The 20,697-nt window shown below is 45.2% G+C and overlaps 1 protein-coding gene across 1 annotated transcript in view; it reads left to right on the top strand.

Annotated features, from left to right (window-relative positions):
- The window catches only part of Uba2 (ubiquitin like modifier activating enzyme 2), a 28,711-nt gene extending 15,319 nt beyond the window's left edge, over positions 1 to 13,392 (top strand). Inside the window, exons 9-17 of the mRNA XM_041654414.1 lie at positions 840 to 939; positions 1,801 to 1,964; positions 5,283 to 5,376; positions 5,475 to 5,587; positions 6,981 to 7,136; positions 8,192 to 8,288; positions 9,962 to 10,067; positions 11,251 to 11,387; positions 12,609 to 13,392. Coding sequence (XP_041510348.1) covers positions 840 to 939; positions 1,801 to 1,964; positions 5,283 to 5,376; positions 5,475 to 5,587; positions 6,981 to 7,136; positions 8,192 to 8,288; positions 9,962 to 10,067; positions 11,251 to 11,387; positions 12,609 to 12,790 — 1,149 coding nt within the window. The 3' untranslated portion in view covers positions 12,791 to 13,392. The remainder of the gene's footprint in view (positions 1 to 839; positions 940 to 1,800; positions 1,965 to 5,282; positions 5,377 to 5,474; positions 5,588 to 6,980; positions 7,137 to 8,191; positions 8,289 to 9,961; positions 10,068 to 11,250; positions 11,388 to 12,608) is intronic.
- Positions 13,393 to 20,697: the final 7,305 nt, after the last annotated feature.

Raw genomic sequence — 20,697 nt, 5'->3', positions numbered from 1 at the left:
TTAGAAGGGCACACATATGCCATGGTGCTCATGTGGAGGTCAGAGGGCAACCTTGTGGAGTTTTGTCCTTCTACCTTGTGGGGTTATGTGATACTCTTCCGGGAGAGACACAAACAAACATCAGTTTGCCACAGATAGGAAACTGACCAAAATAGAGTATTGATAGCACCAAAGCTCAACTTTGTGAAACAGTGAGTTTTTGATTTGGTTTTGTGGGGCATAGAAGATGAAGGTTCTAGACAGGGTTTTATCTGTATGGCTCTGGCTGTCCTGGAACTCATTCTGTAGACAAGGCTGACATCAAACTGCCTCTGCTTCCAGAGTGCTGGAATTAGAGGTGTGTACCACCACCACCTAGCAGCTCAAACCACCCCAGAAGTAACTCTATAACTTTAAGATGTTTACTAACCCCAATCCCCAAAATGAAAGGGGCAGAAATGGAGCACAAAACCTCTAAGTGTATTATTTTAAAAACAGTATTTAGCTGGATTTCATGGAAGCAGAGCTGGTGTGTTTTGTTTTTGTTGTTTGTTTTTCCAGATAGGGTGCTGGTGTGTTTATTGAACCCTTCAGTTTGTGTCGTTAGTGTTTCAGATTAATTTTGTGGGACTGCTGGGGAGGTAGGTAGGACAGTCTGGGTGATCCGTAGAGCTGACAGTACCATTGCCCTGAATTCTCCAAATATTTGAACTGTGGTGCTGAAAATTGTTCCTCTGCCTATATGTGCCATGCCTTTAAACTTGCTTTTATGGTATAATTATAGTAAGTAAATCAGCACAATTTGATTTGTGTTTAATGAAGTTGGGCTCAGTGTGATTCATGGGATTTGTTTGTTTCAGCTTTTTAAAGATGATATTAGATATCTGCTGACAATGGACAAACTCTGGCGCAAGAGGAAACCTCCAGTTCCCCTGGACTGGGCTGAAGTGCAGAGTCAAGGTAAACAATGCAGCCAGTCACTGGTGGTGGTGCAGCCTTTAACCCCAGCACTTGGGAGGCAGAGGCAGGCGGATCTCTGTGAGTTCGAGACCAGCCTGGTCTACAAGAGCTAGTTCCAGGACAGGCTCCAAAACCACAGAGAAACCCTGTCTCGAAAAACCAAAAAAAAAAAAAAAAAAAAAAAATGATTAGGAAGTTGTGGGTTCGTTATTCCCAAAAGTGTGGTGAATATATGTAAAAATTGTCTTTGTACTCTTGAGTTATTTCTTTAAGATTTAATACAGAAATACATTATTAAAATTTATAGTCAAGGAAATAAAGCAGTTGTACTAACTTCTTCCTTCTCAGTGGCATACTGTGTTTCCTTCTCTGAACTATGCTGCAGCGTCCAGCATGATTGAACTTAAAAAGTCCCTGGAGTGACACATAGCACCAGTGGCGTTGTGTAACGTTGGGCCAGTGGAAGCAGGACTGCCAGCTTGACTGACAGAGTGTGGGCTGTGCTGGGCACAATATGATACTCACCTTTTTTTTTTTTATTTATATATTGCTTTTTCAACTGTGTGGGTATGTGCATATGAGTGTAGGTTCCCACCAAGGCCAGAGAGGGTGTTGGGTCCTCTGGAAGAGCAGCCAGTTTTTCCCAGCCCTGCCATTATATTCTTGAATGTTCCAAAAATTCCGTGAGAGTCTGACATGGTCTTAAACAGCCCACAGCTTCAGCAGTTTTCTTGCACACATACTTGTAGTGATACCTATCAAATGGAATTTATTTATTTATGACATCTTAATGGCCAACAGTTGAATCTGTTGAATAGACCAAGGTAGAGGTAGGTGTTTAATATTCTTACTCATTTTTAGGAGACGCCAATGCATCTGATCAACAAAACGAACCCCAGTTGGGTTTGAAAGACCAGCAGGTTCTGGATGTAAAGAGCTATGCAAGCCTGTTTTCAAAGAGCGTCGAGACCCTGAGGATGCACTTGGCAGAGAAGGGGGACGGAGCTGAGCTCATGTGGGATAAGGTCTGTTTTCAAAGAGCATTGAGACCCTGAGAGTCCACTTAGCAGAAAAGGGGGACGGGGCTGAACTCATGTAGGATCAGGATCAGGTTTGTTTGGAAATGTGTCTGTCACTGATGTACTTCACTTATGCTGTTCCTGTGTTGTAAGTAAAGCTAACAACTTGGGGTATTACTTACTTTGAATGTTTTCATCTCCCGTTGTTATGTTAGAATATGAATTTTCTATGCATATGGATAAGGTCAAGTATCAAAAAATTTGTTTTGGTAACACTCATGGCTTATATTGAGTAGAAAGTGATTTGTCTCGGTAGGGTGTTAGAGTTAGAAAACAGGCCTGAAGGCCTCTGCTTTTGGAGGCAGCAGCTCATCTGTTTGATTTGACCCTAAAAATAGTAAAAGTTGCCTATACACTTTCCCCCAGGGACTAAGCCTAGGCCCTTGTCCATGCTTGGTAAGTGTGCTGTGTGGCTCAGGCCTTAACAGTTAAAAGCATGTGCTACCTCTCTCATCTCTGAGGTTGCCTTTCTGTTGAAGTGCACAGAGTTTCAGAACTTAGGGAGAGAAAAACACGGCGAGGCCGACACCTACAGTCCCAGCACTTGGGAGGCTGAGCTAGATCACCATGTTTGAGGCCATCCTAGGCTGTAGAGTGAGCCTGGTTCTGTTGTATCTGAAACAGGGTCTGTAGTGCAAGCTAGCCTCAAACTCCCTCTGTTGTTGGGGGTGACCTTGACCTCCTGACCTTGCTGTCTCCCCTCACGGATGCAGGACCAGTTATGTGATGCTAGAGGGGCCTGCTCAACAGACCAAGCTGCATTACCAGGAAGATGCAGTTGTTCTTAAAGTTGAAATAAGTTCACTGTGTTTAATTGGCATTTGAATTGCAGGTAAAATTGATTATGTGATAAAGTTTATTTTAGTACTGACAGTTTTAATGGGAAACCTGAGATGTGTCTCTGGCTCTTTACTGGGTTGCTTACTTGCCTGGCATGCATGGGGCCCTGGGTTTCGTCCCCAGCATGGGAAGGAAAAGAAAGATTTGCTATGGGTCTCAAAGTAAAGAGAAATGATTGGCCAATTTTAGAATCCTCAGATAACTTTGTATGCATAAACTTTGAAAGTTTGGTTGAATATCTAAAACAAAGCTAGTGGGTTTAAGTTTTTGAAATTCTTATAAACATTAGTCTCTTGGTTTGTGTGATATAAATGGTAGGTTTTGAAATATTTTCTTTGCTGTTATTCTAGTGATTTGGAAAGTTTCTGTTTTTTCGTTGGGGCCAAATAAGGAGCTCATGGCCCTGAGCCTAAGTACTGCTGCCCTCATGGTGTCAGAGCCAGTTTCTGAGAAACTGGGTGGTTTGGGGTTTTTAATTGATGTACTTTATGTATATGAGTGCTCTGTCTTTGTGCACACCAGAAGAGGACACCAAATCGCATTATAGACAATTGTGAGCCACCGTGTAGGTGCTGGGAATTGAACTCAGGACCTCTGGAAGAGCAGTCAATGTTCTAAACTACTGAGCTGTCTCTCCAGCCTGAGAGATTGTTTTGCCTGCATGTGTGCAAGACATGTGTGCCTGGTGCCCACATAGGCCTGAAGAGTTGAGTGAACCCCCTGGAACTGGAATTACAGTAGTTGTTAGCCATTGTGTAGATGCTGGCTTGGAACTGAACTCAGGTCCTAGAAACCAGCCAGTGCTCCAAACCACTGAGCATCTCTGTAGCCCCACATACATGTTATAAAGGCATCTAACTGGGCATGGTGGTGTATACCCCTTTAATTCCAGTATAGTGAGGTGAAGCAGCAGGTTCCAGGACAGCCAGGGCTGACAAACCCTGTTTTAAAAATAACAGAAAAGAAAGAAAGAATCCAGGCATTTTATAGAGCAAGAGAGCTACGTCTTACTCAGGAACTTAACAAAAGTAGAAGTAGACAGCTAGACATGATCGCTCATTCCTTTGGTCCCAGTGCTTGGGAGGCAGAGGTAGGTGAATCTCTGAATTTGAGGCCAGCCTGATCTATGTAGTAAATTTCATAACAAATAGGGATACAGGGATATGTAGTGAGACCCTGTCTCAAAATAAAAATAAGGTAGAGACCCTCAGGTCCAGGAGTAGCATTTGCATTTGGGGTTGGCCTGGGTACATGGATGAGCTGCACCCAAGCATTTCAGCCTTTGCTTCACTTGAGAGCATGTGTTGTACACAGCAGCAGTCACCCTGGGCTTTTCATCTTTACTGGAGGGAAAATGGCCCTAAGGCTCTAAGGTGGGCATGTTGGTGTTGCCTTTAATCCCAGCGCTCATGAGGTATAGTCAGGCAAAATTCTCCGGGTCTACTAAGTGAGTTCCGAGACAGGGAATACAGGAAAATACAGGACAGGGCTACACAGAGAAACCCTGTCCTCAAAAACTGCACACAGGGGTCTGTTCAGTTCTAATTCTACACGTTAAAGAGTTCAACAGCCACATCTGGGAAAGACCTTGCTGGTGGGACGGAGACTGAGCAGGGCTGAGCAGGTTGTCCTTGTGTAGATTCTCTGCGTGTCTAGCAGCCTCACTACTAATGGGTCCAGAAAGGGCTTCCTTAGGTGAGAAGGGGACTTGGTCTTGAGCTGTACACATGTTCTCATTTGGTTTTGTTTGTTTATTTGATGTGCCCTGGTGTTCTGCCTATATATACTCTGTGAGGGTGTCATCCCTTGGAACCAAAGTTACAGTTATGAGCTACCATATGGGTAGTGAGAAATCCTAGCTCTTCTGGAAGAGCAACCAGTGCTTTTAATGGCTGAGCCATCTATTTAGCCTGGTTTTGTTTTTTTAAAGGTGTATTTATTTTTCATTTCATGCTTATAATTGTTGTGCTTGCTTGCACATGAGTCTGTGCACTGTGTGTGTGATGCCTGCAGTGGTCAGAAGACAGTATTGAATCTCCTGGAACTAGTTACAGATGTTGTGACCACCACATGGATGCTGGGAACTGAACTCTGGTCCTCTGTAAGGGCTGTAGGTTCTCTTAACCAACCACTGGACCATCCTTCCAGTTCAGTGCATTTGTTTAAGCAGGAGCACTTTTCTAGCAAGCATGGTGGTTCTTAGTGTTTTTAGCAGACTGTCTTCCTGGACCAGAGAACCAGATGAGCCTCTTTCGCCTACCCTGTCAGCCTCCATGCTACTTACTGGGCGGCCTCCCCCATCCAGCCTCTGGTTCAGTCACCCTTTGTTCCTGCTGTGTGGCCGAATGTGACTGTTTTGAAGGTAATGAATGATAGTGAAATGACTTTGATTGGACCAGGCCTTGTCATTTGTGTTGCTGGCAGGATGACCCCTCGGCAATGGATTTTGTCACTTCCGCTGCAAACCTCAGAATGCACATTTTCAGCATGAATATGAAGAGCAGATTTGATATAAAATGTAAGTTGTTTGTGCTTCATTTGTATCATCAACAAACCCATGCAGAGTTTTCTGTTTTGACAGCTAAATGTGTTTGTCTCTGTCTTTCTGTCCTCTAGCAATGGCGGGGAACATCATTCCTGCCATCGCTACTACTAATGCAGTGATTGCCGGCTTGATAGTGTTGGAAGGATTGAAGATTTTATCTGGAAAAATAGACCAGTGTAGAACTGTAAGTAATTTTGTTTAGTTTAGGTTTTATTTTTTTTTTTTTTTTTTTTTTTTTTTTGAGATATTGCCTCACTATGCTGCCCTAACTGATCAGGAACTTGCTATATGAGCCAGGCAGTCCTTGAACTCACTGGGATCCACTTGCTGCCTCCTGAGTTGTAGATTTAAGGAGCAATTTAATTTCCTTTTAAGAGTAATTTTATAAGAAACACATTAAATGTGCTGGGGATTGTCTCGTGTAGACCAGGCTGACCTTGAGTTCATATGTAGTTGAGGGTGGCTTGAATGGGCTCCTAAGAGCAAGTACACCCCTCCCCACTCCCAGCTTTATTCAGTTTTTTTTGTTGTTGGTGGTGATTTTTGTGTTTGTTTTTGTTTTTTCAAGACAGGGTGTCTGTGTAGCTCTGACTGTTTTGGAACTCACTCTGTAGACCAAGCTGATCTCAAACTCGCAGAGATCCACCAAAGGTGTGCACCACCATATCCAGTCAGTTTTTTTGTTGTTTTGTTTTAACCTTTATGTTTTTAACTTCTAAATTTTTTTTGATAAAATTTTCACAGAAAGCTGAATGTTTCGTTTGGTTTTTAGTTATGAGTTATGACCGTTATTAAGTTTATTCATACTTAATATGACTGTTTCAATTGTTTGTGCTTAGTTTTTAAATATCAAAGTGGATCCATAATGTTTATCCTGAGTGTTAAAGGTCATCCTGGCTTTCTTTTGCTGGCCTTCAAGCTGGGCTTTGTGCACAGTCAGCATGTGCTCTGCTGTGCTCTACAGCCGCAGCTTCCGTTGTTTGTTACTGCTACTGAGTGCCTTGCACCTCTTTCTCCCCTGGAGTGGCCCCGGGCCTGTAAGTCTCTTCTCACCAAGGCCTAGTGTTCATTGTGGGAAAAGCTACAAGCAGAGGCCGGGTGACCTTACTTTTCTCTGGGCTAGGGGAACCGTTGTGATTCTTGAGAGTTAATTGATCTTAGACACTGTGCCAGCTAGAGTCATAAAGTGAAGATGGGCTGGAGAGGGGAGAGGTGGCTGCTCTTTCAGAGGACCCAGGTTCCATTCCCAGAACCCACACCACATCTTAAAACTAACTTCATTGCCAGAGGATCTGACGTCCACCTGGCTTCTGTGGGTACTTAATGCATGTTGGGCACAGGCGTATGTAGGCAGAACGCCCATATACATAAAATAATAAGAAATGAAAAAATGCCTTTAGTCTCAGCACCTGAGAGACAGAGGCAGGTGGATCTCTTTATTTCGAGGCCAGCCTGGTCTACAGAGTGTGTTCCAGGACAGTCAGGGCTACACAGTAGGGGATGGGGGCAATTCCAGATTCATCTGTAAAATGGCAACTCAGCGTTTCTGTTTCTTGCTTGTGTTTTTTTCTTTGAAGATTTTTTTGAATAAACAGCCAAACCCAAGGAAGAAGCTCTTGGTGCCCTGCGCCCTGGATCCTCCCAACAGCAGCTGTTACGTTTGTGCCAGCAAGCCAGAGGTGACCGTGCGGCTGAATGTCCACACAGTGACTGTCCTCACCTTACAGGATAAGGCAAGTGCAAGGACAAGTTCTGTCTTCATTTTGAGTCGAGGATGGAATTCACCCTCCCCTGGAAGCCCTGGCTGCAGAGCGAGTAGCATCATTCTTGATGGCTTTGCAATCCAGATTCCCTCTGGCCTCTTCCAGCAGTGGTTCCAGGATATGTGTCTCATCTTAGAAAGGTGTGGGTGTGCTTGACTGGAGGATGGGTCCTGGCTGGGCAGAGGCAGACAGTGGGTATTTGTAACAGCAATATCCTTCAATTGTCCTGGTTTTGTTGGTGAACAAACTGCATCACAATGCCTGGCTGAGGCTGGTGTGCTGTCTTTCTCACTTTGTCTTGAAGGATGTGTGTAAGGTGCTCTTTCCTATGACAGAGTATTGTGTGCTGTGCAGCTGAAAGGACTTCTGGGTGTGGAGAGTAGGTAGGATTTAACAGTGTTGTCACTTAAGTTGCATCTTAGAAGTTTAGGGGAGACGCTGTTTGGAACAGGAAAGATTATCTGAGGATCTGATTAGACATTTTATAGTCTTAACAACTTCCATGACAGGGTTGACTTGGAGAATGAGGGGAAATGTGTTAGAAGCTCTGCCTGAGCCCAGTATGCGGGGAGAGAGAGGAGGGCATCTCCTGGTCCTCTCTGGGAGAGCATCACATGGGCAGATGTGTGATGTGGGCAACTCCTTGGTTTCCTGCTGTCAGGAGCAGAGAGAATATATTAAAGGATAACTGTGGCCCGAGAGACCTAGTGAATCAGACAAACGTGATGATCTAGTGCCATCCCCAAGTCTCCTGGTGGAAGGAGAAACCCAATCCCAAAGCTTCTGTCTGGTCTGAGTGCTGTGGCACTCGTGTGTACACTCTTACATATATATATCACACACGCACATATATATACTCGTGTGTACACTCTTACGTATATATATCACACACGCACATATACTTACCTAATAAGCTTTGAAGAATAACTTGAACCCTCGTCAGTGAAGAGGTAAACCTGTATAGAAAAGCAATATAGGGTTTTGTTAATGAGCTGCATTAGTTCATATTTAATTTCCCCCTTCAGATAGTGAAAGAGAAATTTGCTATGGTGGCACCGGATGTCCAAATTGAAGATGGGAAAGGAACAATCCTGATATCCTCAGAAGAGGGAGAAACAGAAGGTACCAATCTTGCTCTTCCTCACCTGGGCATCTGCCTGAAGAAGGGACAAGGTGGCTCATGTGGTGTTTGCTATTGCACTCATAGTTGTGGAACTTGTGGGGGTTTCTCAGGCTGCTCTTTGTTTTCCACAGCTTTAGATTTGGAGGGTTTCTGGCGTTGATGTGCCTCAGGGATTTATTGGTCTTCCAGTGCCCAGATAATGGCTAATTACACATTATAATACCACTGTTCATTTCCAAGGACGCTCAGTTTATATCGTGGTCCCTAGGGCTAGGTTGGTGGTGAGCATGAGCTTCAGGCTGTTGGTCACACTGGAGAGTGGCAAGGTCTTGGTAGCTGGGTCCTTCCCACCCCATCCCCAGCTTTCAGAATCAGACACACAGTGCTGCACCTGCATCATCCCCTCCACTGAACTATTTAGGAGCAGGAATATAGTCACTTGGCAGAGCTTCTCTTAGCATGCATGAACCTCATGAACCGGGTGTGGTACACACCTGTCTCAGTCCTTAAAGTGGGGGAGGAAGCAGGAGGATCAGAAGTTCAAGGCCATTCTTAGCTATTTGGTAAATCTAATGCAAACCAGGCGTGGGTGCGCACACTTTAATCCTGGCACTCGGTAGAGGCAGTAGGATCTTGGTGAGTTTGGGACCAGCCTGGTCTATAGAGTAAGACCATATATATATATGGGGGGTTGGCAGGAGGACACTGGAGAGAGAGCTCAGAGGACCCCGTCTCAATTCCCAGCACTCATATGACAGCTCACAATTGTCTGTAACTCCAAGATCTGATACCCTCATGCAGACAAAACACCAACACAAATAAAATAAAAGTAAATAAATTATTATTAAAAGAAGTATCAGGATTCCTGTTGGTAGTTTTGCTTGTTGAGAGATTGAGGTATTAGGTCATATATAATCAGAGGTCATATGTTGGCTGGCCATTTGGGGAGTCCAGTTTAAATCAATTTGCTTTGTTTTTGGTGGGGGGTTTTTTGTTTGTTTGGTTTTGGTTTTTTGAGATAGTGTTTCTCTGTCGCTTTGGAGACTGCCTTGGAACAGCTTTTGTAAACCAGGTTGGAAATCGGTTTGCTTTGAATGGGAGATTTCTGTGGGTCTTTTGTGTTTGCCCCTTTTGAAGTGCTTTTGGTGTTGAATGTTCGGGGCTGAATTCCTAAGTGCCTAATAGCACAGTTAGCTTTCTGTGACTAAGAACCACAGCCTGGAACACTTACTTAACCATCAAACACTTTGCCCTCAGTCCTCTCCTCTCCTCCTTGTCCTGTCTTCACGTGGTCTGTCTTGCAGGGATGTGTGTCCCAGATCTATGGGTGGCCAGGCTTCTATAGACACCTACTTACTTACTATTTAATTTAGAGTAAGACTATTGTGTAGCCTAGGCTAGCCCCCCAAATAACCTTGGCCTTTTGATCCCCTGTCTCACCTTCCAAGTGCTAGGGTTACATGCATGTGAAAACCTGTTTTTAATCTGTTGCCACTAGTACAAAGAGCTGTCTCTTCAAATGCGATTACTTTCTTGGGTATTGTGGGTCAGGATTTGAGGGTGCCATTTTTGCGGGGACACCGTCTGACCATAATGGATTTTGCTTTTTAAGAACTTAGCTGCCTGCGCTGTGAAGTCATGACTAAAGCGTCTGTGTTCTGTTCACATCCAGCTAATAACCCCAAGAAGTTGTCTGATTTTGGGATTAGAAATGGCAGCCGGCTTCAAGCAGATGACTTCCTTCAGGACTACACTTTACTGATCAACATTCTTCATAGGTAGGAGCTGTTACGCTGGAGTATATGAAGCACAGGAGCGCTTGAGAGGAAGGCTCAGTAGAGCCGCACAGGGCTGTCCCTGCAGGGAAACGCTAGGACTCAGAAAGAGATAAGCAACAAAACCATTTTGGGATGAAAAACTGGAGGGGCTGGGTGTTGGTGGCGCACACCTTTAATCCCAGCACTCTTTAAAAATCTTAAATTATTCAGTGAATATTCCTCATGGCACACATGTGGAGGTCAGCAGACTTGCGAGACCTGGGACCTGAACTCAGGCCTGCAAGCACCCTTAACCTGAGCCACACTGCAGGTACCATATTTACCTTTAAGAAAAGTTGTCAAAAGTCTGAGGATCAGCCATCCTGTAAGCCCTCCAGTTTTGTTTTGTTTTAGTTTTTTGAGACAAGGTTTCTCTGTAGCTTGGAGCCTGTCCTGAAACTCGCTCTTATAGATGAGGCTGGCCTTGAACTCACAGAGATCCGCCTGCCTCTGCCTCCCGAGTGCTGGATTAAAGGCATGTGTGCGCCACCACTGCCTGGCAGGACATTAAATTCTCTAAGTTATGTAATGGACTTGAAGCTGAATGTCAGTGCTGTGCTGTCCCTGGCTTCATTGGGACACCAGCTGGGTGGCGGTGGCAGACTTGTGTTTACTTGTGAAAGGAAAGAGTAGGAAAGGATAGGGCAACTGAAGTGTCTGAAGGAGTAGCACAGTCCGACAGCATGTGCCTATCTTTCTTACTTGTGTTCAAGTCTCAACAGAACCGCCTGTGAAAATGTGCATCCTCTGCTCACCTTGACACACATTCTCATGCACAGTTTGAAACTCATGTGTGAAAGTGGGGAGTTGCCTATAAAGGTAGGGGAGACCCAGAACACCGAGATCAGCTTACGAATGGAGTGAAGGTGTAGCATCTCTTTGGGTGTAGCGTCTGGGGAAAGGGATGTCTCAGTTGCAGGGCTGCAGGATCTCTTGTTCAGTTTTCTATGTTAGTGACACAAAATAAAACCAGCCTTCACAGTTTGAACCAGAAAAGCTTTGCTCTGTGATCTTTTTTTCGAGAGCATTGTGAAAGTTAAAGCCTTCTGGGGTGCGGTGCACTCTGAGGGTGGGGGAATCTGCTCCTTTACCATATGAGTGAGCATGGCCTGGTCCCTGGTTTACAGCCTGTGTTCTCTTACAGTGAGGATCTAGGAAAGGATGTCGAATTTGAAGTTGTTGGTGATGCCCCAGAAAAAGTGGGGCCCAAACAAGCTGAAGATGCTGCCAGAAGTATCACCAACGGCAGTGATGATGGTGCCCAGCCATCTACCTCCACAGGTGAGTCACCTCCAAGCCAGAGGACTTAAAACAAGCTGGGACTTTGGTGGACTTTGTAAAATACTAACGCTGAATTGGTCTGGAATTGACTGTATAATGGAGCTTTGAGTTTTATGGACCGTGAAGCCCTTTAAGGCTGGGGATAGTCTTAGAGGAGCTGAGATGATTTTCTGACTCCCCTTTTGGACTCCAGCAAGCTATGGGTTCACTTTCTGCTCAAGGTCTGTTCTGTCTAAGCTGCCAACTGTCTATCTGATATGGAAGTCTCCAATCATTTATCTGGTTGGGTGTGGCTTCCAGGAGGCAGAGTCCCTAAGCCCAGGCCACCTCAGACTATCCCAGGGGTCCTGCTGCAAACACCTGGTACCTTTTCAGGTATCCAACCCTGTGCTGCTCTCTGATTGGACGGTTAACCTCCCCTCCTTTCTTTTTGTGCAGGAAACTGAAGGTTTTTTACCTCTGTTTCCATTTCTTTGACCCCTCATCTTTTGATGTTCCTTAGAATGTTTGTTCTGGGCTGTAGTGTCCTCTGAGGATTAAGGGGTGAACTTGGAGGCTGTAGAACATGGCCACCTTGGCTGACCCACTCCCCACCCACCCAACCAAAGCATTGTAACCCTGACCCTCTGCTGTGCCCGGATTTGAATGAAATGTAGGGAAGGTGTGGTTCTGTTTTAAGCTTTGGCACATGGGAGACACCCTGCCCTTTGGGTATAGAGCTAAAGAATTCAAGTATGGGGGTCCGGAGTTTGAAGCCTAGCCACATTTTGTGACCACAGGGAGTCCCTCTCTGTCCCTTGGTTTCCTTTCTGGAAGTGGGATAATAATGCTGTCTTCTTTATAGGGCTGATTAGATGAGTTTGTGCACAGCTCAGAGCAGTCGCTGGCAGGTGTAAGTGGCTTGTTGCTGTTGCTGCTCTTTCTTCTATTAGGGTGCCCCCACCCCTTCTCAGTGGAGACTCAGCAGGCATGATGATGCATTTGAAACGTGCTAGTCACAATTTTTTGTTTTGCTTGGAAAAAATAGGACTTTGCCCAGGGTTGGTTCCCCTCCCAGTAACACCCTTTTCCTAAAAGTAGACATGCTTGTTATACCAAACACATTCCCTGGGGGTGGCCGGTGAGGGTGGCCTGGATTCAGTGAGCTGTCTGTGTGAGGCCTTGGTGAGCCGCTGACGTCTCCCACACTTCACCACTCTTCACATTGTTTTCCGAAATAAGCCCAAGAGCAAGATGACGTGCTCATAGTTGACTCAGACGAAGAAGGCCCTTCAGATAGCGCCGACGGCAGCAAGGACGAGAGGGCGCACAAGCGGAAACTGGAAGAAACTGAGGATGCTGGTGCCAAGAGGTCCCGCTTGGAGGAGGCAGAAGATAGTGATGACGTCATAGAGTTAGACTGAGCAGACTCCTGGTCCTTGATCTGGTTGGAACCGAAGGTTTTGTCCTTTGTTACAGAAGGGAAGCAGAGGGCTGCAGTGGCTTTGGTTCCACCCTATGAAAGCATTCATTTGCTGAGACTGTTAGAGACTGTATTGCTGTACTGAAGTAGGAGTAGTGTTTGAGACCCTTTGCGCTAAGCTGGGCGGATCAGCGATGAGCTGAGAGAACGCGTGCATGTTGCCTTCCCTGTAAATAGCCTTAGCTATCATTTCCTAGTGGAAAATACTGTGGGGTAGGAACGCTGAGACCTGGTTATAAATACTATGCCTTTATTTTTGGCTAGAGAAGAGTTATTTTTAGCCTAGATCTAACCATTTTCATACTCTTACCTGAAAGATTCACAGAAGTGTCAAGTGCTATGCATTGAAACTTGTTTTTTAAATGTTACCTGGCACTGTGTATATTAATGTAAAACAATGTTAATTTACTCAAATTTTCAGTTTGTACTGCCTGGTATGTCTGTGTAAGAAGCCAATTTTTGTGTATTTGTTACAGTTTCAGGTTATTTATATTTGATGTTTTGTAAACTCAAACAACAAATATACTGTACTTATGGACCAAATAAATGGTGTCTGTGTACTTGTTATCTCTTTGGCTGCCTTAGTGGGTTTGTATCTGTCACAGGCATGAACAACTCTACACGTCTAAGGGCTGCCTCCAGGCTGAGACAATTGCTTGCCTTGCTTGCAGGTAAATAAGCTGGGCGTGAGCCAGGCATGGTGGCCCACACCTGAGGCAGGTGGATCTCTGTGAGTTTGAGCCAGCCTGGTTTACAGTGCTAGTTCCAGGGCAGCCAAAACAGTGAAACCCTGTCTTGGAAAAAACAAACAATAAAGACTGGGCGTGTCATGGTGGCACACTTCGTAATCCCAGCACTAGAGAGGCAGACAAGGAATCGCTGAGCCACTTTGCAGGCTCCAGGCCAGTAAAGTGACCCCGTCTCTGAGAAATACCGCCCAGAGTTGACCTCTAGCCTCCGCTGACATACACAAGTGAAGGACGTCTGACCCCTTGAGTGTGGCTAAGCACATCTGGGATCTCGGCAGAAAGCTGAATCTGGAAGCTGGAGAGCCAGATGGCTCGGTTAAGAGCAGTTGTTCTTGCGGGTGACCTGGTCTGCAAAGCCACCTATAACTTTAGCTCCGTGAGAGCTGGCCCCCCTCCCCCCCTCCAAAACCATGTGCATACCCACATAATACATTTTAAAAATTAAGCCAGGCAGTGGTGGCACATGCCTTTAATCCCAGCACTTAGAAGGCAGAGGTAGGCGGATCTCTGAGTTTGAGGATAGCCTTGTTTACAGGGTGAGTTCCAGAACAGGTACCAAAGCTACACAGAGAAAACCCTGTCAAAAAAAAAAAAAACAGGGTTTCACTTTATTTTAAATTTTTTTTTTTAAATGTGGTTTTAAAATATCAGACCCTCTGGAACTGGGGTTACAGTTGTGAGCTGCTGTGTAGATGCTGGGAATTGAACTGTCTCCAGCCCCAGGGTTTCACTTTGTTGTCCAGGCCAGTGTTAAACTTGCTGGTAAGCTAGGAAGACAGTTCCAGGGTAAAGCATTTGTCATGAAAACATCAGGACCAGGATCTGGCTCTCCAGAACCCACATGAATCTGGACACAGTAATATCTGTAATCTGACTCAGCTGCTCGTGGTGACTGACACACCTTTGATCCTAGCACTAGGGAGGCAGAGTTACAAGTCAACCAGGGGTATATAAAGAGACCCTATCTTCCAAAAGAAAACAAAATATGTTTAAGTATGTAAAATGAATGAAAAAAAAGTTTAATAAATTGTATTTTTATTTTTTGAGAGTCTGGGAATGGTGGCCATGCTTTTAATCCCAGCACTTGGGAGGCAGAGACAGGCGGATCTGAGTTTGAGGCCAGCCTGATCTACAGAGTGAGTTCCAGGACAGCCATGGCTGTTACATGGAGAAACCCTGTCCCCAAAAAAGAGAGGTTCTGTCTCATACAAATGGAGAATGAGAACTGACAGTTCTCTCTGTTATTCATACACATGCATGCATGCCATGGCATGTGCCCAACCAAACACAGATGAATGAGGTATTTTTCTCTTTAAAGATTTTTTTTTTTTTTTTTTTTTTTGCCAGGTGGTGCCTTTAATCCCAGGACTCGGGAGACAGAGGCAGGTGGATCTCTGTGAGTTCGAGACCAGCCTGGTCTACAAGAGCTAGTTCCAGGACAGGCTCCAAAGCTACAGAGAAACCCTGTCTCGAAACACCCCCCCCCAGAAAGTGATTTTTTTTAAAGATTTATTTTTTATGTAAATAGTGTTTTGTCTGTATGTACACCTGCATGCCAGAAGCCGGCATCATATCTCATTACAGATCATTGTGAGCCAACCATGTGGGTGCTGGGTATTGAACTGAGGACCTCTGGAAGATCAGCCTGTGTTCTTAACCTCTGAGCCATATTTATTTTTATCTTGAAAAGTCAAAGGAAAACAAGACTTATTTTTAATGAAGTGCGTGTCTGTGTGTGTGTGGGGGGGGTGGAGTTCTGCATGTAAGTTAAGGTGCCTGAGGAAGCCTGAGGCATTGGATTCACTGGCGCTTGAGTTCCAGGCAATTGTCAGTCCCCTGATGTGGGTGCTGTAGACCTATTCCGGTGCCTTCTACAAGAGAAGTGAGTACTCTCTAGCCAACATCTCTCCAGCCTCAAAGAAAATTATGTTACTTTCTTTTCTTTCTTTGAAACAGGGTTTCTCTGAAGGCTTCTCAACTCACAGAAATCCCTCCCTCTGCCTCCTGAGTGCTGGGAGGCACCACTACCCAGTTGAAAATTATATCATTAAAAAAAATATTTTTGTGTGTGGATATAGAGATGGCTTAGGGCTTGCTTAAGAGCACTGGTTAAGTTAAGAACACTGGCTGCCTCTGTAGAGGACCTGTGTTTGGTTCCTGGCATCCACATGGCGGCTCACAACCAACTGTAATTCCAGTCACAGGAGATCCGACACCTGACCTCCACTGTCCCCAGGCACACATGAGGTACACATACGAACATACAAAGGAACTCCATAAAAAAAATACGTGTATGTATGCTCAGAAGTGTGTGTCTACATGTATGTAGATGTGTATACATGCCTCTGCACTTGTGTGGAAGTAAGAGGATAAGCGATCTCTTTGCATTTCAAAGCCTTATTCCTGAGGTCCAGAATTCTCCATTTGGCTGTTTTTAGAGTGGAGATATATATATATATATATATATATATATATATATATATATATATATATATTTTGAGACAGGGTTTCTCTGTAGCTTTGGAACCTGTCCTGGAACTAGCTCTTGTAGACCAGGCTGGCCTTGAACTCACAGAGATCCGCAGGCCTCTGCCTCTCGAGTGCTGGGATTAAAGGTGTGCGCCACCACCACCCAGTTTAGAGGAGTATTTTTATAGATACTTTTATATTGGGGACCTGCTACTTGAATTCTACACATAGAAGGGACATTTTCCTCCTGCATTCAATTCAACACAACTAATTGCAGCCAAAGCTTGAGACATTTAACTGTTCTCGCTAAAGAGAACAAGGATGAACTGAACATGGTAGCACATGCCTTTAATCCCAGCACCTTGGAGGTGAAGGAAGTGGGTCAGTAGCTCAGAGTCCTTGGCTACATAGCAAGTTTGAGGCCGCCTGGGATGGAAAAGAGGAAGGGAGGAAGAGAGGGAGAAAGAAAGAAAGTCAACCAAGTTGAACTGTAGGGTCTAAGTGCTTTGTTATGGTTGGTTATATTTGAGGAGAATTATTGCCTGATAAAGTAGTACCACTTTGAGAAGTGTTGCTGTGCTGGGGCCGCCCTGGACCAGGTGAAGGGGAAAGGAGAAAATGAGCTGGAGTGCTGTATGCGTTCATCTCTCTCCGCATCCAGACCTCTACCCGCTACGTGCGTTCATCTCTCTCCGCATCCAGACCTCTACCTGCTGTATGCGTTCATCTCTCTCCGCATCCAGACCTCCACCCGCTGCGTGCGTTCATCTCTCTCCGCATCCAGACCTCCACCCGCTGCGTGCGTTCATCTCTCTCCACATCCAGACCTCCACCCGCTGCGTTCGTTCATCTCTCTCCACATCCAGACCTCTACCTGCTGTATGCGTTCATCTCTCTCCGCATCCAGACCTTCACCCGCTGCATGCGTTCATCTCTCTCCGCATCCAGACCTTCACCCGCTGCATGCGTTCATCTCTCTCTGCATCCAGACTAGATGTTTGCCACTCTGCTTCTCCACCCTGGGGATTGTGTTCAGTCCTAAAGCCAAGATAAGCCTTTCTTCCATAGGCTGCTTTTCCAAATACTTTATCACAGCAATGAGAAGAGTAACCGTGGGGGCTGGAGAGATGGCTCAGAGGTTAAGAGCATTGCCTGCTCTTCCAGAGGTCCTGAGTTCAATTCCCAGCAACCACATGGTGGCTGACAACCATCTGTAATGAGGTCTGGTGCCCTCTTCTGGCCTGCAGATATACACACAGACAGAATATTGTATACATAATAAATAAATAGATAGATATTAAAAAAAAAAAAAGAAGAGTAACCGTGGACCTCACCTAAAGGAATTTAAAAAGCTGAGTGACAGTACACACCTTTAACCCCAGCACTCAGGAGGCAGAGACAGGCAGATCCCTGAGTTCAAGGCCAGCCTGGTCTACAGAGCAAGTTCCAGGATAGCCAGGGCTACATAGTGAGACCCTGTCTAAAACGAAACAAAAACATACATTTTTATTTTATTTTATGTGTCTGACTGGCCTTCGTGATGACAGTGCACTGTGTGTTACCTAGTGCCCCCCCAGACCAGGAGAGGCTGTTCATTATCCTGGAACTGGAGTCACAGACAGTTGTGACCTGCAGTGTGGAGGTGGCACCCAACCTGGGTCCTTCGCAAGAGCAGCAAATGCTTTTAACTGCTGAGCCATCTCTCTAACTCCCCCAAAATAACTTCTATTCTTTTTCTTTAAATATTTATTTATTATGTATACAATCGTCTGTCTGTGTGTATGTCTGCAGGCCAGAAGAGGGAACCAGACCTCATTACAGATGGTTGTGAGCCACCATGTGGTTGCCGGGAATTGAACTCAGGACCTTTGGAAGAGCAGGCAATGCTCTTAACCACTGAGTCATCTCTCCAGCCCCCAATAACTTCTATTCTTAAGAAGACATGAAAACAAGAAGTCATAAACTGGTAGAAAGGATTTGTAAAGCACACAGTACACTGGTATTCAAAATATGTAACAAACTTTCATAACTCAGTTAAAAAAAACCATACTAAATATCTTTGACTCATGTCAGCCTGGAAAAAAGAATGCTTAAAGGAGCTGGAGCAATGGTGCAGCAATTAAGAGCACTGGCTGCTTTTTCAGCGGGGGCTGGTTGACTTCTCATCTCCCACATGGTGGCTCACAGTGGTTTATAACTCCAGTTCTAGGAGATCCAAAGTCCTCTTCTGGCGTCTGTGGGTCCCAGGCACGTACTTAGTATATGGATATATGCTCAGGTAAAACACCCATATACATAAAATAAGTAAATTTAAAAAATAAGGACTTTTTTTGTTAAGGCTTAAACCTAGCAAACTTGAAAAGGTTTTGAGCAAAACTTTTGTTAGAATGTACACATGGTGGGGCTGGAGAAATGGCTCAGTGGTTAAGAGCATTGCCTGCTCATCCAAAGGTCCTGAGTTCAATTCCCGGCAACCACATGGTGGCTCACAACCATCTGTAATGATGTCTGGTGCCCTCTTCTGGCCTGCAGATATGTACACAGATAGAATATTGTATGCATAATAAATAAATAAAATATTTTTTAAAAAAAGAATGTACACATGGTGATTGCCTTTAGTCCCAGTGCTCAGGAGGCAGAGGCAAGCAGATCTCTTGAGTTTGAGGGCTATTTAGTAAGTTCTAGGACAGGAAGAGCTGCAAAGACCCTGATCAACAAAAAAATACAATGTATGCAAAAGTTTGAATACTAGTTTCTATACACTTTGTCATGGTTTCTCCAGGTCTTCTGTTTGTTTGAGACAGGGACTATGTAGCCCTGGCTGTTCTGGAATTCGCTCTGTAGACCAGGCTGGCCTCAAACTTGGAGATCCACTTGCCTCTGTCTCCTGAGTGCTGGGATTAAAGGCGTGCGCCACCATGACTCACTTGGTTTCTCCCACCTGTAATAATAATAATGTACACACACACACACACACACACATTCATTTGTGGTACTGAGGGTTCCAACTAGGCTTTCAGATCTCTTTCTCATTTATTTACTGTGATGAGAGGTGACAATGAAGGAGGGGTTCTCTCCTTCTACTTTGTGTGTCCCAGGGATAGAAGTCATCAGTAGGCTTGATGGCAAGTGTCCAGCTCCCTGCCCCCCAGCTCCTTTTATTATTATTTTTTTATTTTGAGATAGTCTCACTTCATTGGTCAGACTGACTTTGAATTTGTGATCCTTTTGCTTCAGTCTCCCGGCTGGCCTCCATCCCTCCAGTGCTGGGATGAATGGCCCGCAGACTTAACTGCACACAAGGGATTTGATCTCATAGAAGTGCTTTATTCTACTATTCCACAGTTTTAAGTTTTGCTAAGGATTGCTTTTCTTTACTCTGATCGCTCTACCAGCAGAGGACAGATTTTTAGTTTGTGGCTCTGGGGACACAGTCTCCAGCCATGTGGCCTCGCTGGCTCCATACATCACGTGACTGCACTGGTGCTCAGAAGCATCCTGTTGACACACCCTAAATCCTAAGGCCTGCCACTGTAAAAGAGGAGCCTTTGCTTTTCAAGGAGACTCTTTCCATTGTCACAGCTGAGGCCCTGAAGTCTGAGCCTGGTCTGATGATCTTGGGAGTGCCAGAGGCTGCTGCCTGCAGTAAGAACAGGTTGCTGAGCCCTGTCCAACACCCATGAATGAGCAGACTATGCAGTGCGAGCCCCCTTTTGGCTCAATCTACCCAGAAAACTCTAGAACAAGTGAAAGAAAGGCCTGGCAACCAACTTCCAGACTTGAGCCTGCTTACAAACCCAGAACCCCTTGAAGGGAACGGCATGCCCCTCGAGTAAGAGGCGTGTTGCAATACAGAGGAGTCTATGTTAGCCTTTCATGCATCCGTTATCCGGAGGGACCAAAGCTCTTCTAACACTGCAATTGTACCTCTGAGAAAAGGAAACAATTGGACTTCCCAAGGCCTAGTAGATACTGGTTCTAAATTGACAATAATTCTGAGAAATCCCCCATCCAAAACAAAAATAATGCATTGTGACTCTCTGGTTAAAGTAGGGACTTAGGATGTCAGGTGTTCAACAGGTTTATTTTTTAGATTTTATGTGTATGGGTGTTTTGCCTGCATGCGTGTATACGCACCGTGTTCGGTGGTGCATATACACATATGTTCGTGCATATACCCCCCTAGAACTGGAGTTAAGGATGGTTGTGAACCTTCGTGTGTGTGTGTGCTGGGAACTGAACTTGGGCCCTCTGCAAGAAGCAACAAGTGCTCTTAACCTCTGAGCCATGGCTCCAGCCTAAATTTTGGTGGAAGTCAGATTCACAATGGGACCTGGAACTCACACTGTGATTCTCTTCTAAGTCCCAGAATGTGTAATTGGGAGAGATATACCTAGGAGTTGCTAGACTGCCCACACTGGCGCCCCATGTCAGAAATTGTCAGACTCTCCACATGGTGTCCCGTTTGGAAACTCCCAGAATTCCCACACTGGTGTCACATCCATGTGTAAGGCACTATCAGGCTGCGCTCCCTAAGCAGAACGCCTGGAGGGAATATGGGGAGGTTAAGAGCGCTGGGCTCAGCTGGGAGGTGGGGGTGTCCGGAATGCGCCCTGAGGTCCCCGGGGCG

The sequence above is a fragment of the Microtus oregoni genome, unplaced genomic scaffold (assembly GCF_018167655.1).
Source record: "Microtus oregoni isolate MIOR12 unplaced genomic scaffold, Mior012 000006F_ref0000085, whole genome shotgun sequence".
Taxonomy (NCBI): Eukaryota; Metazoa; Chordata; class Mammalia; order Rodentia; family Cricetidae; genus Microtus; species Microtus oregoni.
The sequence above is the reverse complement of the archived record's forward strand: the minus strand, read 5'-3'. Positions and strand labels throughout refer to the sequence as shown.